The sequence below is a fragment of the Pholis gunnellus genome (assembly GCF_910591455.1).
Source record: "Pholis gunnellus genome assembly, chromosome: 22".
Taxonomy (NCBI): domain Eukaryota; kingdom Metazoa; phylum Chordata; class Actinopteri; order Perciformes; family Pholidae; genus Pholis; species Pholis gunnellus.
Genome location: NC_136549.1, coordinates 12,065,362 through 12,082,241, shown reverse-complemented (window position 1 = coordinate 12,082,241; position 16,880 = coordinate 12,065,362). Strand labels below are relative to the sequence as shown.

Below are 16,880 nucleotides of genomic sequence, written 5' to 3'. Positions count from 1 at the left end.
TGGGACTCAAGATGTAAAATGATCTATCCAGCAAAGAAGCAAAGAAGTCAGAAAAAATAAACATAGTCTTGTGAATCATTTCATGACCCCTCAGATTTATCTTGCAGCCTCTTATGTTCTGACCCCGAGGGTTGTGAAACACTGATTTAAGACTTAAGTTATCCCGAAACCACTACCAAGACACACATCGGAAAGAATTTACTCATTTGTTACGGAAAAGAAGTGATCACTTTGTATTTCCAAATACAACCCAAAGAGGTAGATAATAAATATGTGGAATAAATCATACATGACTTAAAAAGTATCGTATACCCATGTTAGAACCGACACTAATCCTTACATGCCAAACAAAAGTATGTTTACTCAAAAAGGACAGGTAGGTTTCGAGTGGAGTTGATGGTGCCGGTCTTCAGGCTAAAGCCTTGAAATTATTCCCACACGCCATCTTCTTCCCTACACCTTTGATCCCTGTAGAAATCTGCCAAACACATTTACCGCCGAAGCTACTGCGATGTGCTGCAGGCCGGATGCACACTCGCTGAGGTGAGTCAGAGTACGAAGGTCAACGTAGATTTAGAAACCAGTTCTGACAACGAACAAGTACTGCTCCGGAATTGCAAAAAAAAATGTCACAATAGAAATTGAGAATTAGAACAAACCTAGTTACTCTGTTGGAGCTACTGGATGGTGAGCGGTTTTAAAACTGGCAACACTGGACAGGTACTCGGTCATAGTGTTTATGTGAAGGTAAATTCATGCACCTGGATTTTGTGTACAGAAAATTAAGCCCATAGTTTAGTCTTTGGATCTCAGTTGACATGTTGCTTTGAAGTCCATTCCCAGATCCCTTTGAGAGCTGAAAAAAAAAAAATGCCAACTGACATTCAACCTAATCGGAGACACCTTTGTCGCAGCATTTGCAATTGAGATGGACATAACTTCAAAGTCCTTCTCTGCAAAGTGTTGACATGACTTTGTATGCATTGTTGACGTGGCCTCAGGCGGGTCTAGCCGGCTACAATGGCCCAGACAAAGACCCAATCCTCGGACACTGATGTATTCCTAGTTTCACCGCAGACGCGCATTGTATTCGGGATTCTTAATGCAGACACGCACACGGAGGCGTTTTTTTTTTTTTTTTTTTTTTAAAAGAACCACGCCATCACAACGAATCCTCCACCAGACGTGTACAACTTCAGGCTTGTTACATTCAGCACAAACCGTGTTGAAGAAGTCCTTTCCCACACTACCTCGTATGCCAAAAGTACACTCTATTGTATTTTCCTGCACATATTGAACACAGGTGCGCTCACTGAGCCAATGGCTGTTTTATGCCAAAATACGTTTTACGAGAACAAGAACACAGACGCAGAAAACCAAAAACTCAAGTGCGCGTTAGCACGCTTACATGCAAGGGGACAGATACATAAAAATGCATTCATTTCGAATTTAGAGACGGCATCTGTTCATTCTGTTGTTGCTCATTCCAGGAATGATTTGCTTTTAATACACTTCCCCTTCTGCACATTGCAAACCCACGATCACAGTCGACAGACTAATGATATTGCAACATGTGTCCTTAGGTAACTGCCCAATTTAAAATATCGCCCCTGCAGCTACAACGCGATGAGGATGGAGGGTGTAAGAATGTGAGTATGCGAGTGCGCCTGTGAGGCCTCAACACATGGGAGCGGTGAATCTCCAGCTGCTCCTAATTCTCCCTCATGGGTCTCTTCTGGCAAAGGGTGTAAACCGCATGCTAATGTGTGCCTGAGCCATGTGTGTGTGTGTGTGTGTTTTAATCTTGTCAGTATCAGTGTGCCCTTTTCCTGCACCGCAGTATGTGTGACATCTGCAGGAAATCAGAGCCATCCTCCGATGGCTGATGAAGACAAAATGGACCGGCAGACTCTATGGGCTCACTGAAGCCAAACTGTTGGAGAACATCCAAACTCTTTTTAAACTTTGTGCCCTTCCTCCTAAAAAAACGGGTGACAATGATAGATCGCTGCGAACCGACACAGTGTCTCGTAAGTAATGCGGAGCTGTGGCGAACCGAAGAAAGAAAAAAAAAGGGAAAAGAAAGTCGTGCTTCAATGACAAATACTTAAATCTTATTGCAACAACACAGCACAAACAACAATGCACAGCCAATCTGTGTGCATGGCTTAGTGTTTAATATATGGAGACCTTGCCCTAACAAGACCCTAAAACCACATAAAACTCCCCTAGCTCTGCAAAATGAATAAATGTGGTTTGAACTGGGAACCCTCCCAGATTTTGCAGAATTGTGGGAGACCCCACACATACCAAGTGCTTACACAATGTACTCTACTGAAGCCCACACACTTCATGATAATGTAACCAATCTCAACCTGAGATCTCACTCCAGCTTACATTACGTTGCTTATTGTGCACAGAGGGAATACAAAGAGACAGATCTTAAAAGATTCACACGAAACTGTGGCGGTTAAAAAAAAAAAAAAGAAAAGCGTGGATGAATTTGGTTCTCACAAACATGACACTACAGGATCAGGAAAGAGTATCCTCTGCTGTTAGGAAATGTCACTTTGAGCGTCGGGTGTCCCCCAACTGGCCTACTTGGGTCAGCTTAAACAAAACGGCATGATTTGACACAAATGGACAATCTTTGTCTCCCTCTAGTGGTGAATAATTAAAACTGACGGGGCCCTCAAATATCTGGGTCCATGGAGAACTGACATACAAATTGTAAAGCCGTCTGGGACAAACATGTGATTATTTCCCAGATAAATGATTATAATCTCATTAACTACAGCACTGCCAAGCAGCCGTTTAATATTGATCTTTCATCAACACAATGCAATTGTTCAATACGACAATCTTTTAACATTTATTTGTGTTTCATATTAATAGTAGCACAGAGCACATGCCATTGCAATGTTATTATCTCATCAACAACCATCTACACACACATTAGCACCCTTTACATGTAAATTCATGGGGGGGGGGGGGACAAACGTTCCAAGGAGGTCCCTTTACAGATACGGTTGTATTGTTGCAAAGATATAAATGACAACAATTTCAAATGAATATTTCGCTTTTGATCTTTGGAAAAGAAACAACTACATCCAGACAGAATCTCTCTCTTACTATATAACAACAGCCAAGACGTCTCACTTCTACAATGGCAACAAGGTCACTCATTGTTCCATCATTAATGGCGACAGGAAAAGAGATGGCAGGTGATCGATTAGGCAGTGAAGAGAACACGGTGCTTGCTTTAGCTCTCACAAAAGGTCAGCTTCTGCACCGTATGAAACCTCTTGTGTTTCTAGTGAAGGATGACAAGAAGTCAAAAATTCACAGAAGGTAATGTGTGTTTATGTTAAAATCCATCTGACATGTAGAATTATCGTTAGTGTCACACATTAAGCTAAATAGCTGATTTTAACGCAATTCAAAATTCTCAAGTGTAGTCAGAATTTTGCACTCTTATATTACCAGTGGCAACCACTAGGTGGAGCTATACATTCAGGGATCTGGCAACCATTTGAGAAAAGGACTTTTATGCTGTCTAAGAACGTCTTCATGTTTGAAGCCATGCACTTCATTTTCATAACTTTCCTGCCGTTCAACATCCAGTGTTGCTATTATGAGAAGTAAGGACATAACTACAAATAGAAAGATTGGAAATTACATTTCCGTTGCTACCATTTATCACAGTGCATCGTCGGCTCCCTTTAAAGGTTCGAGGCACAGAATTAATACGTAATCATTTACCAGCAGGGTTGTGAAAGAGGCACATTGTGTTCACAAAATATACAACCAGACGTTCCCTTTCTTCATTAGCGGGTACACCTTTGGGAACTGTGTCGTTGCTCAGCTTACTCAAGGACTGGAATGGAATCTTTAAATCTCTGCACAGTGAAAACATGACCAATCAATTTGGATCATCATTAGTTGAGTCGAGAAGAATGCATTTTGAGTATGTATGTGTGTCCCTTTCTTGTGTCCTGCTCAAACCAAAGCATGCATCTAAGCCGAGGCAATGATTCAAACAGACGTGTTCCAGTCGGCTAAGATCACAGTCAGCTATCAGAAATATGTGAGCCTGGACAGAAGTACTTTGTAACATGAGTAGAAATATCAGCCTGGTTTGTAAATGGCACAGTGTGTTTCTGACTGCAATGTGAGTGACCTGGAAAGTGTCTGTGCAATTGGCTTAGATCAGCTGGTTCAGAGTTCAAGAGTCAAGAGGTTGAAGTTTGGGTGTCAGCAGCGCATTGTTCTGTCGAAGATGGGGGTGTTGGGGGGGGGGGGGGGTAGGCCTGGTGTGCTCAGTAAGGCTCCATCTTGATCCTTCTGTACAAGCAGCTGGTGAACACCATCCCACAGACCTGGAAACAGGAAGTGTTAGGTCAAAACAAAGTGCTGCTCCGTGTCACCATGGAAGGCTGCAGGAAGCCTGTGTGCTATTGACTGTGAGGACAGAGAGGAGGTTAAAGGTGACGGGGGGGGGGGGGGAGTAGAGACCGCTGGAAAGTATGGAGCTGGTTACTATGGGAATGAAGGGAGTCAAGCAGCCATTACTGCAGCAACATGTGTGTGTGTGTGTGTGTGTGTGTGTGTGCAGAGGCTAGCACAAGCAGATACAAAACAAAGCGCTGGAGGTGGTTTATGCACAAATATTCATCACAAATCACAACTACTCTACATGAATACTCATGAAATTTGGGATTAGACTGATGTGAAAAGGAAGGAATCCAATAATTTGTCTGAATACATCATTTTGTGTTCTGCATTAGAAAGCAGGGCCATCGCTTCAGCCTTAATGCTAATGTTAGCAAACCCAATATGTTCAAACGACATCAATTGATGTCAGTTAATAACTACGACTGAGACTCTACTTGCAATGTCCCTGACGAACCCAGAAAAAAACAAACAGACAGTTGTTTCAAATGTTTCAAAAGGTTTCTACGTTCTCAAAGACACATGATCTGATGCTGGCATCAATGAGACACGACTGAGAGAATCACTGCACTAGTCTACGCTACCACAGAAAAGGTCCCGGAATAAAGGAAGAGCAGCAGGAGCAGATATTGACCTGTGCCACTGGCTTGATGGATAAACAGGCAAGTGCCCAGATTCAATCTTTGAGTCTCTAAAAGCCCTCTGAGAAAGCCTTATCGAGCGAGTCTGCAGTATGTACCGACTCATCACGATCCCTCTTCAGGCAATTTTCTGATTTTATCCAGTGATGGATATTTAGGAACAATATATTTGGGCTCAGAGAAGCATGACAGGAGTGGAAAAGTGAGAAAAACAGCCTCAAATTAGTTTTTTTCTTGAAGACTAATTTGATACAACAAAACAATGTAAAAAAACATTTCTTTCCGTTGGATGGCAGGTGTCTGGGGTTTACAGATATATACTGAGTTCAAGTTAATCATTATTCCTTGAATCAATGTTCATGATAGGCTATTTTGGATTGCAAGCAACTGTTGCAACAACACTAACATTTTTCCTGGATGATGTACTCGGAGGTGTCGGAATAAGAAAGAATGAAGTTTCAGCATATGATGCATTAGCTCTTCTAAAACAACATCTATCAAAACTAGGTGAAGTAACTACTCCTGATACCAACTGTTAAATATAAGAATAAATGGGAATTATCTAAAAATAGTACTTTATAGAATAAGGCACTTCTGTACAAAGACACAGGAGATTACTCTTGTTAACAACATCAGTGTGCACAAGCAGGTACGTTTTGATGAATCAAGCCATTCTCATGATGTGTTTAAACCGTATTTATCAGCCACAACAGCCCATAATCACAACACACAAAGCAACAATCTGCAATATACAGCCAAAGCCAGGCAGCTGCATGCTTCACACGGAGCGAAAAGACCATGCAAGAGCACAAACATATTCATTTAGTAACACAGAGCGGACACTCGCACAAGGACAAGCATGCAGTCAGGTATCAGATTCCCATAATGCCTTCCAACCTTGTCTCTCCAGTTGATTAAACCACAAAGTCGCTCTAGAGCTAAATCACTGTGCACCGAAGTCGTCCTCCTCTTCTTTATAGAGCAGATAAATAAAGCAGGCTGTCAAGACTGCCCCGGCCAGCTACAGCGACGCCACACGCACACAAAGACAAAACAGACATACTGTACAATCCTCCGTGGACAGATTAGTGTGGCAACGCACGGAAAGTGTACCAACATTTAGACGGACTGCAACAGTTGGAAAAAGACAAGACGTGCAGTTAGGCTACAGTATAAAGGAGAGCAGACACAATGCTTGGATTGAAACACTTTGGCTTTTACATTTATTTCTCCAGGTATGTTCTAAAGATTCAGTACTCCATCTTTAAATTAAGCATAATCTCTTTTGATCACTTGGGGATTCAAAAACATCTTCACATTACAGCTAAGGTTAATGGGAAGCTTTATTACTCCATTTTTACTTTGTGTGGACTTATTCTCAGCTCCCATCTTCCTTAATAAAACCATTTAGCATGAACAGCATGTGAAATCATGTCAGTAATACGAACACAACTAGAAAGAATCAATGCAGGTTTGTTTGGTTTCGAGTTTCCCTCGAGGCAATTTACCAAGAGACGGTGCAGAGCTGCAAGAGGACCATCAGCCAGCACAGAATTATAAAGACGCCCCCCCCCCGTGTGCTTCAGTGACCGCTGTATATCTTAAAAGCTCGAGTCCATTTCAGGCTGGGACAAATCAAATAACAGCAAAGAACAAAATTAGATAATGATGACTCAGAGACTGGAGTGAGATGAATAGAAATGTCCATTTAGAGGTTGTTGACCTGCGATGGTACATTTTCAGTAATGGAAAGATTAAAAACCCAACGGTCTGCAGCATTCATACACAAAGGTCAAAGAAAAAAATAAGAATTGAGCTTCTATAAAGCACAGTTTACTCAGGTGAAGACTGCAGAATAGCATATTTGACTTACCTGCAGACAGGCCACTCCTATCCCCACAGCGCCGATGACCAACAGGTGGTCGGCCAGAAACTGCTCCAGCTTAGTGATGCAACCCCCCTGCACAGGCAAAAGCTGACAGTTAAAATCATGTAACAGATCATGCTTACTATTGCAAACCCTTCAAAGCTTGCTTTTTCTGCATCTCTCCATGACTAACATCCAAATTGTTGCAGCCAAGAAGAAGACATCCTGCAGGGAATATACTGTGCCTGTAATTTCGCTTTTTTATATAGAAGTCCACTGACCTCCACCTTGTAGATGTTGGAGGGGTGGTCTCTCTTGCCACAGTGAGGGGTGATGGTCTTACAGCAGCTGTCAGGCACCACCCTGTCCTCTGCCTGCTTTGATGAAACGTACACACTCGCCATCCAATCGTGGGAGTTGTTGCTGCCACAGCACTTGAACTGGAGAGGCAGAAAGAGGTTTCATGATGTCACACAGTGTTTTTATTTGTTTTCTTCTAATAACTAATCAAGTTTTTTACACTCCACTCCATCACTTCCTCAAATCATTCTATAAACTTTGGGAATTCTTGCAACTGAAAGGAGTGGTTCTCTTTCCACTCTAGGACACAAATAAAATGACTTAAGTTATGTTACTTTATAGTAATAGAGTATAGAGTCCATACGTCCTGTTGTAGTCTGTCCACAGCTAATGTGATGGCCTCCCTGCCTGGCTGGGCGTAGTTATCTGTCATAGTCTGGTTGAGATGCTGCTTCAGCTCCTCACTCAGCTGGGAAAGTGGAACAAAGAGAGACACACACACACACACACACACACACACAGTGAGAAACAGTGTGTGAGCCAGAGAAGGTGGGGGAGCATTTATGGGAGAGAACAAAATGTATTTCGTAACCACGAGGTGCTTCATTTATTACACATGGAGCACATCGAATAAAAACAGAATTTTATGCTTCCGCCAACCAGTTAAGTTGCATTTTACATCCACGTCTGCCCACAATGTCACGTCTGGCGTTTGTGTGAAATTGTCATAATTAACATGTGAATTCTTGAGTTATGGCCAAAACCATGTTTTGTGAGGTCACAGTGACATTCGACCAGAGAACTCTAATCACTTCATCCCAGAGTCCAAGTGGACGTTTGTGCCAGATTTGAAGAAACTCCCTTCAGGTGCTCCCTGAGAATGGGACGGAACGATAAAAATGTGCAGGAGCAAAGACTAAAAGTTGAGTGTTGAAGTGATAAGCTTGACAAAACGTAAAAGAGTGGGTGGCTTATAGGACAAGATAGACAGGTAAGCAACTCCCACGCATCAGAGAGAGCTGCGAAAACACACAAAAACACATATCAGAAAATGGACTTCAAATAAAGCCTCTGATGTGTGGATATGATTGTGTGCATTCATGCACATACACACACACACACACACAGAGAGACAAAGAGAAACAGAGAGGGAAGATGAGAGCCCGTATCTTTAAAGTGATTGTATCCTGTGCGGAACCCTTTTTCCATTAGAATAAACCTCTGAGCTTGCAGATAGCAGACGGCGCTCTTTGCAGTCGAGGCTGACTGACAGGTAGATGTTTGTGAGATAACAAGATCCTCAGAACAGTGTGTCACATCGCTGAACTCAATGCTCAGTGGAGGTGGCAAATAGTGAAAACCTAATAAAAAAATAAAAAACACTGGGAAACCTTTTCACATAGGGCAAAAAAGAAAAATAAAGTCAGTTATTTGCACTAAACTAGAATCTGTAACATCCAACTTAAAAAGTAATTCAAACATTCCCACTGCCTGGTTGCATACTACTTTCTATTAACTACAAAAATAAACCAGAAGGATATTTTCACTTACCCTCTGGTAATACACATAAGCCAGTACTCCAGCCACCAGTTCAATCAAGAAGATCAGCAGCAGGCAGAAGAAATACTGTGAATGGGAAACGTTGTCAGTGAGTAAAGGAGAAAGCACTTCAAATTAGACAAATCCACACATTTCAGCTTCAGAGTCATCACGACATTTCTCTGCTGAACCAGCTCGCTCGTGAAAAGTTGCTGACACTCGTGACGGCTAAATAAAAACTTCTATCGACTTGTCAGCGTGCTGCATCTGTCACGTCCAACACAGATGGCAACGCGGGAAAAGAGACAAACCAGAAATCACTTTGACAGGCGGCAGAATGAGACTTCTCTCGGGGGCATCTTTTAAAGAGCTTGAAAGCGGCTCCATGATGTGTCATAATTAACTTCAAAACAGCATCTCAGGAAAAACTCAATTACGCTGATTCAATAGGAATCATCCCAACAGTATTTAAACATTTGTTTAAATGTTCACACGTCAGATTAGTAACTTCCTGATTTAATTAGTATTAGCCAAAACTGAAGATCAAGAAGCTAAAAAAATTAAATGTCAGTGAAAAAAAATACACTGGTGGCTCTAAGAGCTTTATCCTTCATGATAAGCACTATTGTGTGTTTTGAGCATAGTTCTATAAACTGCGTCGCCAACAGGTCGCCCACACATCTAGGGTGCTCCGACAGACGGTTGCAGAATGAGCGAGATCAAAACTACGGCTTTTTCAGGCCAAAATACATGAAATGCATACAAAATATAAATAAAAACACATTCAACTAATTAGGCCCACCTGTCACAGCGGTTTGACTGTGCTGCTTCGCTCGAGTCCGTTAGGCGGAGGCAGATGCTGCTGCTACCCAGCCTGCGTGACTCTGCGATGATGGCAAACTACCGGTCAAACAAACCGCCGCATGGGGAGCAACAGCCTCACTGAAATAATATGTGAGACACTTGCACTTTGCAGTAGTTATTTTATGCAGAAACACAGTCTGCTCGGTATCTCTTGGTTACAAGATTTCAAATAACACTTCAGTCTGTGTGTGTGTGTGCCTGCAGCCCACACACAATTCTAACTTTACCCCTTCTGTACACACACACACACACACACACACACACACACACACACACACGTGCATACATGCTGGCATCAGTCATTAATCTCCCAAAACTAATTTATAAATAGCACATCAATACAGTTTGGTACTCAACCAAAATGCTCAACAGACTCCAAATCCTGTACACATCCACCTCTTCACTCCTAATGCTCCATCCATCAACAGTAGATAGAGAGACCTATAAATAGTCCTGCGGCAGTGAACGTTAACCTCCCCCCCCACCGCCCGCCTGCTTCTCTCCCACAGGGGCCCCGTCTCTGTAAAGTAATGAGGACTGTAAGGTCCCTGTAAGGGTCATTCGTCAGCATCCAGTGAGAGACCTCAGACCAGGGAGAGAGTGCACGAGGTCCCTGTTACGGAGTTCCACAGAGAAGCACCTGTGCTCTCAATGTAGACGTGACTATCTACGATCATCAGCATTGTTGCCCACGTGATCGTCCAAAATGGCGTAACTTACGAAACAGTGCGGCTGAAGACGGGGCCAACTTGTTTGAATTAACTTTATTGGAAGTGTCAAAAGGACAAAACGGACCTGGATTTTCAGCGTGAGCGCCCACGTCGTGGACGGTCAGTTGATCCGTACAGTGCGGGTATAAAAGTCTGATGGTGATGATGGTGACCGACCCCCCCCTCCCCTCATGTGTCCCCTGTCTCACCGTGGACAGGCAGCTTTTCTGCTCCCGAACGACGGCGCAACAGCCCAAGAAGCCCGTAACCACCACCAGGCTTCCGGCCAGGATGAGGATATATGCCGAGACAGCGAAAGTGCTGGAGGCCAGCAGACTCAAGTAGTCACTCTTCTCCACCAGGGTCCAGATGCCCACACCCAAAACAGCTGCTCCACCCACCTGGAAGAGAAGGGAGAGAGAAGGTGGCAACGGTATTAGTCTGTATTATTAGTTTTAAAGCTGCTTTACAGACCCGCGGGTAAAAGATAAAAGAAGAGATACTACACAACTGATGCAGGTGTAGCAAAAGCTTTCAGAGAAGGAAAAATAAGAGATATGATGACTTGAATAAAGAAAGGAAATATTGTGAAAACACTAAGAGTGTCATGTCAAAGGACACACTTGGTGTCAAAGGAGAAAAGTATGGCACTCTACAGGGCAGGAAGTGACCAACAGGAAGTGAGTTCAATGCTATTAGATGAGTCACAAAATGGAACATGAGAGGACAGCGGATGAGGGAAAAGGGGCAGAAGAATGAAAAGAGGAAATAGAAAGAGAAACAGTGAGAAGTGGCCAAGTATAAAGAATAACAGATAATACGGATAAGATAAGATAATACAGCCAAGTCAGGGCATAATGACCACTTCCTTCCAAACAGTCCTGGATAACAGACCCAGGGTGGCGTCCGGGATCTGTTCCTGTCATTAGTTTCAAAGGCGGATGCAGAGGAAATGCCTCAGAGAGTCTCTCCCACTTCATCCTCTCATTCCATTTCCGTCAAAAGCGAGATCCATGACTCACAAAAACACACGCCCGACCAAGGAGGTACCACATGGATAAACAGGAACCTGGGGGGGGATGACTTGTCCCCAAACTACAGCATACGTAGGACTTTTATTTCTAACAAGTTTAAACCGGGCCGTCAACAGTGGAACGCAGCATTCAAAGAAACTAAATCTTTAGTTTAAAATGTAGTTTAGTTGGCATGCATTAATCCAATCCGCTGCGTCCATATCAAACGGGAATGGATTTTATATTTATTAGTAAGATGACTAGCTGAATGTTTTATATACTGCTTTTTGTTAATAAAAAATAAAGGAAAATATGTGGAAAGCCAGCAATGTCCTGACAAAAGATGTGCTGCCCCAGAGACTGGTGCAGGTTATAATGGTGCCTGGTGGAAGGAAAAGAGGAGGAGAGGGAGTCAATGCGTATGAATTTTAAGGTGCATTAGAGCATTAACCCGAGCCTGAAGGTAAAGCTCGATCCCTCTCCTCTCTTTAACCTCTCTCACACACACACACACACAGATCTGTCTCTCTCTCGACACACACACAATATTCTCTTTGTCTCAGACGTTGACATTGTTTCAAAGGGATCCCAGACACTCGGCACAGTGGCTGCAAGAGCATTCACTTTTAGCAGCGAAATCTTGCGGCATCATAAAACGTGGTGCCAGAGAGCCAGCCTGACACTCTGATCCCCACCGAACACTGACAAGCCCTAAATAATCTACGACTCACTTTGGGCCAAGTCCACAGCTCAGCCTTTTTCAGAGTCGGAACTCTCCTTAATCCTCTTTCTGTTTCTACATGGCTCCTTTCCTCTAATTTTAAAGGAACATTGAGGCAACTTTGACTGTGTTACAGCACAAAATGATGGTTTTGCTTTCATGAAAACAAATCTAGTAAAATGTAGCGCCAATCGCTGTACTTGTCTCTTTTTACCGTGAGACCTGTCAGTGTTACTGCTCTGCATTGGCTGCCAAAAGAGGTTGAAGTCAAAGCTTATATAATGCTGTTTGAGCACCACATTGCGAGTAAGCACAAGTGAATGGATGAAGATGAAGTGTCACCATTGTAAAGTAAAAGGTAGCTTAAAAACATTTACAGCTCTTACTTACCCAGAAGAGAAAGTTGAAAACAAAGAGCAGGTACTTGAGACACACGGTCAGCCAGTCCTCCTGGTCATCTTTATAAACCGCCGACATCTTCCTTCTTCTGAAGAGAAAAAAAATATTGTCAAGAGGTTATTGCGAGAGGAAGATAATGGGAAATATAACATTTTGCAGCAAATCATTTGATACTGCATATCTGTAGTTGAATGATGAGCCTCACACTTTCCTGATTGACTTCAATATTCCCCTCAACACCAAAACGTTAAAGCAGTAGCAGAAAACAAAACTAATTAACTGTGGAACCCAAACAAATTAATAAACTGCATCTTACTAGTTGTTAAATGATGCAGCATCCAAGTTCACAATATCATGTCCTCTTGTTATGGCCACAAAACCACATCTATAAATTATGCATAGCCCTGAACAGCCCATAAACCTTTGAATCATTGAGCGAGTTGAGCACAGTTTGAGTTCTGTAAATAAAAGGCTGCGGGGTGGGAAGCACTTAGACCCAGAACATTGATCAACACCACATCTTTCGGTGCAGGTTTTGCATTTGTTGACCAGAGCGTCATAATCCAGCAAAAGTCTAATACAGTCCGGGTAGGTCGTGTTAGTATTAGTATTAATATATACTTAACCAGGAGTTAATTGAGTTTAATCCTGCTTGTCCAATTAATTAAAAAAAAATTAACAGTGTCATCTAGCTTTCCCATTGCTATGGATTATCCAGACCTAAATGTAAACTGTTAACATTGATTATTGAAAAAGTAGTTCCAAACACAGTTCTTGTCAGTGCATTCCATGCGTTCTTTGGTATCGGGTTACTCACACATGTTTATTGTTTTGTTGTTGTTGTTATTGTTGTTTTGACTGCGAGCACCCTGAAAGGGGTGAAAACAAGAGACCTCACAGAGATGGATGGATACACGCCTTGGCACCTAAAACCGAGCTATCTCCATGGCTCAGGAGAACTAATTTAACGACCTAATGTAATGTGGTTGGAGATTTTAGGGCGCCTAAGCTAGAGGTTTACAAATGACCATCTCCGTCTAGATGCGTTCACTGGCAATGTCAGATGAACGTTACCCACTAAGATGGTTTCTCCTATGATGCACTGCTTCGGAAGATTTCGGACTTTGACCACTGCAGGTGTTCTTCCGCGTCACGAGCAGCCCATAATTCAAGCGAACGTGCGTCCTTTACAGTTTAGGACAAACTTTATTACTGGCTCCCTTGTTTTTCAGGATGGGGTGAGGCTCGTGCATCCTGGGAGAGAAAAAATACATCCCTCCACCTGCGTCGTTGATGCGCAGTACAAAGTTTAACCAAATTACCTTGTCGCCATCGACAAAAAAACGTTTTCGACTCGCGCTTCGCTGCAGACATACTCACCCGACCAATGTTTAGTGGTAAATAACCTCGTTTTGTTGTTGTTGTCCCCGTCAAATCACGGTGTAGGGCGCTGCAGCAGTGAGCGTTTTGTCCCCCGGTCAAGCGTGTTGCTTCCAACGTGTACGACAGCAGGTTTGTGTGGATGATGCCTTTGCGGGCAGCTCGTATATTCAAAGTTTGTAATCATTACGGTACATTTTTCACTGTGAAAATAGCCTACCAGAAAGGAACCAAGTCAGGGACATCAAACAACATTTGCTTCAAATTACACAGACACGTCTAAAAACATAAACTTGTTTATTGATGTATTTAATGACTATTTGCTTATGTCCGACTGCCCGTGAAGGCAGCGCAGTGTTAACCTGTGGAAAGGGTCACAGATTGGAGTGACAGAAGGAAATTGAGTTGCTACACTTAACCACGAGATATGCTGAATACCACCGTTCCATTAACAGCATAGCCTTGGTTACAATGTAACCACATATCCCCTGAAGAATCTCTCAATGATTTGTGCATGAATAAACAAAGATAAAGAGGAGAATGCACAGACTACAGTGAACAGACTTAGTGTGGGCTTTTTTTTTCTACATAAATGAATGACAAGTTGAAGTCCTTACTGTTGACTTGACGATAAAATGACTTCTGTGATCCTAAACGGAGAGATGAATTTGGTATTTCAACGTTGAGCAGATTGACATTTATATGTTTTTGTCTAGATTTGTTTCCTTTTTTCTGATTCAGAAGTCTTGTAATCACCAAAAAAGTGGAACAATACACAAACCTCCATAGTAATTAACTCTATATGAGAACAAAAAAATGTGAACTTAAAAGACAGGCAGCAAGAAAATTAGGACACCAAACTCTTTTTGGAACAATAACTCAAGATTGTATCTTCTAAATAAAGTAACTGAAAGACCTGGTCCTTTTTTTATATCTAATCGCAAGACTTCCTCTCTAACCAAACCAGACTCCTCCCTATTTGCCTCTTTTTTTCCATCTCAGTGATTAAATAAGCGTGCAAGCTATTAGGAGTCGGTGATGGCTGCAGGGGGAGGAACTCTGCAGTGGTCACCTGGACTGCAGACAATCAGTCTACCAAAACAACATTACTTAGCGGAGGATGTCATCCATCAGGTCTTTCCCAAATAAACATCATCCAACCAGAACATTAAAAAAAGGTACCAAATATCATCGTTCTATGGGAATTTGGAGCCTGTCTCTTTCCCATTTCCTCATATTTGCAGAGGTGACGCATGGTAGAACAAACAGCTCATTTCTATGCCTATAGCCAGTGCATCTGCGTCTCATTCTGTAGGCTACTGTAGTTAGTTTCTGGCCAGCTATGCTTTCTCCCACATAGGCGGGGGGGTGTTGGAGCAGGGCATGACTAAGCAAACATAATGTGCACCGGTGTGTGCATGTTTGATCGTACGAGTGACAAAGAGAAAAGGTTGGATGTGTTTAAAATTAGAGACAAAAAAAAGACTTGCACACTTGCTTCAGTGTTATGCATCCATTAATTTAATCTCACAATATATTCGATAGGAGATGTTGCACAAAGAGGATGAAAACGGGTTTGAATGTGTGAAAGTAGTAATTGGTAGAATTTAAATAAAAGGATGAAAAAAAGTCTTGCTTGAGAGACATTTTTTAATTGGAATGACGAATGTGACTAAACAACACCGAGAATTTATACTGTTATTTTGTGTGTTTTCAAACTAAATCACTAGTGTTGCATTAAACAGAGGTAACGTTTGAGCCACTCAGCTGCTGCTTGTTGTGCCTGACCTCTTGTGGTCAGACTCACCTGGAAGCCACATTACAGACTGGCCTCCTCAAAGAGAGCACGGCTCTAGGCTGCGGTCGAATAGTCCTTTTTGCATTTGGAGAATTCAAACAGCTCTTATCATGGCGGCCACTTAGATACTTCCAGGTCATTTCACTCAGTTAGGAACCTTCCCAAAGCAAAAAGGACTATACGACCGCAGCCATAGAGTGAGCACCTCAGTGTACAATCCTCTTAATCCTTTGCCTTAAAGTCCACAAAATCTACTATTTACAGTTATATTCACATGTTTACGTTAATATTTCTTTGGTTTGAGTACAGTATTGTTGATGATGCTAGTTTGCCAACTACATATGGATGTATTAGTGTTTAGTGATTAAAGCATTGGTGTAAATGTTATTTGCTGTTATATTTAATCTTTTATTACTTATTTTGAAATACTTTTAAGCACCTGTCCACTTTGGTTTAGGCTAGTAATATTTTATTTACTGATGTACGAGAGATATTATTTAGTACTTACAAAGGCACTTACCATTTGTGTTTTGTGCTCTTTTTCAGTTTTACAAAAATTACATATTTTCTCTCATTAAATCCTGCCAAACAACAACCTGTCTGTTCCTTGGCGGAAATAGAAAATATTTGTAGGCTTCATCTTTGACACTTTTGAAGCAGTGGAACCTTGCTACAGAAGGTAGCGGTTAGATTGCATGTTTGTCCATGATGAGCACCAGCAACTCAGGTGCTTGAGTCAGATGAAGTAAGATTAATAATTTCAGATTAGTTTAGACGATAACATATTGTATAATATATTGTTTTCACCAAAAGCTCATACTCTTCTTTATCGTCCAGCGAAAGGAGGCAGCTCAGGTGGTAGAGGTAGTAGAAAATGAAAAGTAATGATTAATAAAACATAAATAATCTTCGCGTTACAGAATAAGTTAAATTATATGTATATAGCTGCCCTGCCAGACGCAAAGGATTCTTTCCACCTCTTGAAATAAGATGATGTGAAATTATTTTCTAAGGAGGAACTACATCTGTGCAAAATCCAATAGCAACATGTCAAGACTAGCCTATAATTTGAAGGATATGAACATAATTAGCTATTTGTTAAAATTGAATTTGGGGGGAATGTGTATCTTTATATTCACAAAATAGGCCCCTATTACTCATGTGAATGGAGACGAAAGAGTTAATTTTTCTTACCA

General features: G+C 41.9%; 1 protein-coding gene across 2 annotated transcripts; it reads right to left on the bottom strand.

Annotated features, from left to right (window-relative positions):
• Positions 1-2,851: 2,851 nt before the first annotated feature.
• tspan11 (tetraspanin 11) lies at positions 2,852-13,973 on the bottom strand. Of its 2 annotated transcripts, XM_079183465.1 has the most exons (9): positions 13,887-13,973; positions 12,498-12,594; positions 10,583-10,774; positions 8,812-8,886; positions 7,625-7,729; positions 7,242-7,400; positions 6,967-7,053; positions 5,991-6,114; positions 4,300-4,379 (listed from the first exon to the last, which is right to left on the bottom strand). In XM_079183465.1, the coding sequence occupies exons 2-8, from the start codon at positions 12,582-12,584 to the stop codon at positions 6,037-6,039; spliced, it is 783 nt and encodes a 260-aa protein (XP_079039591.1). In that variant the 5' UTR covers positions 12,585-12,594; positions 13,887-13,973; the 3' UTR covers positions 4,300-4,379; positions 5,991-6,036. The 2 variants fall into 2 exon arrangements, with proteins under 2 accessions (XP_079039592.1, XP_079039591.1); XM_079183466.1 differs by lacking the exon at positions 5,991-6,114 and having other exon boundaries at positions 2,852-4,379.
• Between the last annotated feature and the right edge of the window lie 2,907 nt (positions 13,974-16,880).

Excerpts from the sequence above, each read along its gene's own strand:
- tspan11 (XM_079183465.1), bottom strand. The coding sequence starts at position 12,584 with ATGTCGGCGGTTTATAAAGATGACCAGGAGGACTGGCTGACCGTGTGT. Across the intron at positions 8,887-10,582 it reads AGAAAAGCTGCCTGTCCACG|TATTTCTTCTGCCTGCTGCT; the intron begins GTGAGACAGGGG and ends TCCCATTCACAG. Across the intron at positions 7,730-8,811 it reads CTTATGTGTATTACCAGAGG|CTGAGTGAGGAGCTGAAGCA; the intron begins GTAAGTGAAAAT and ends CCACTTTCCCAG.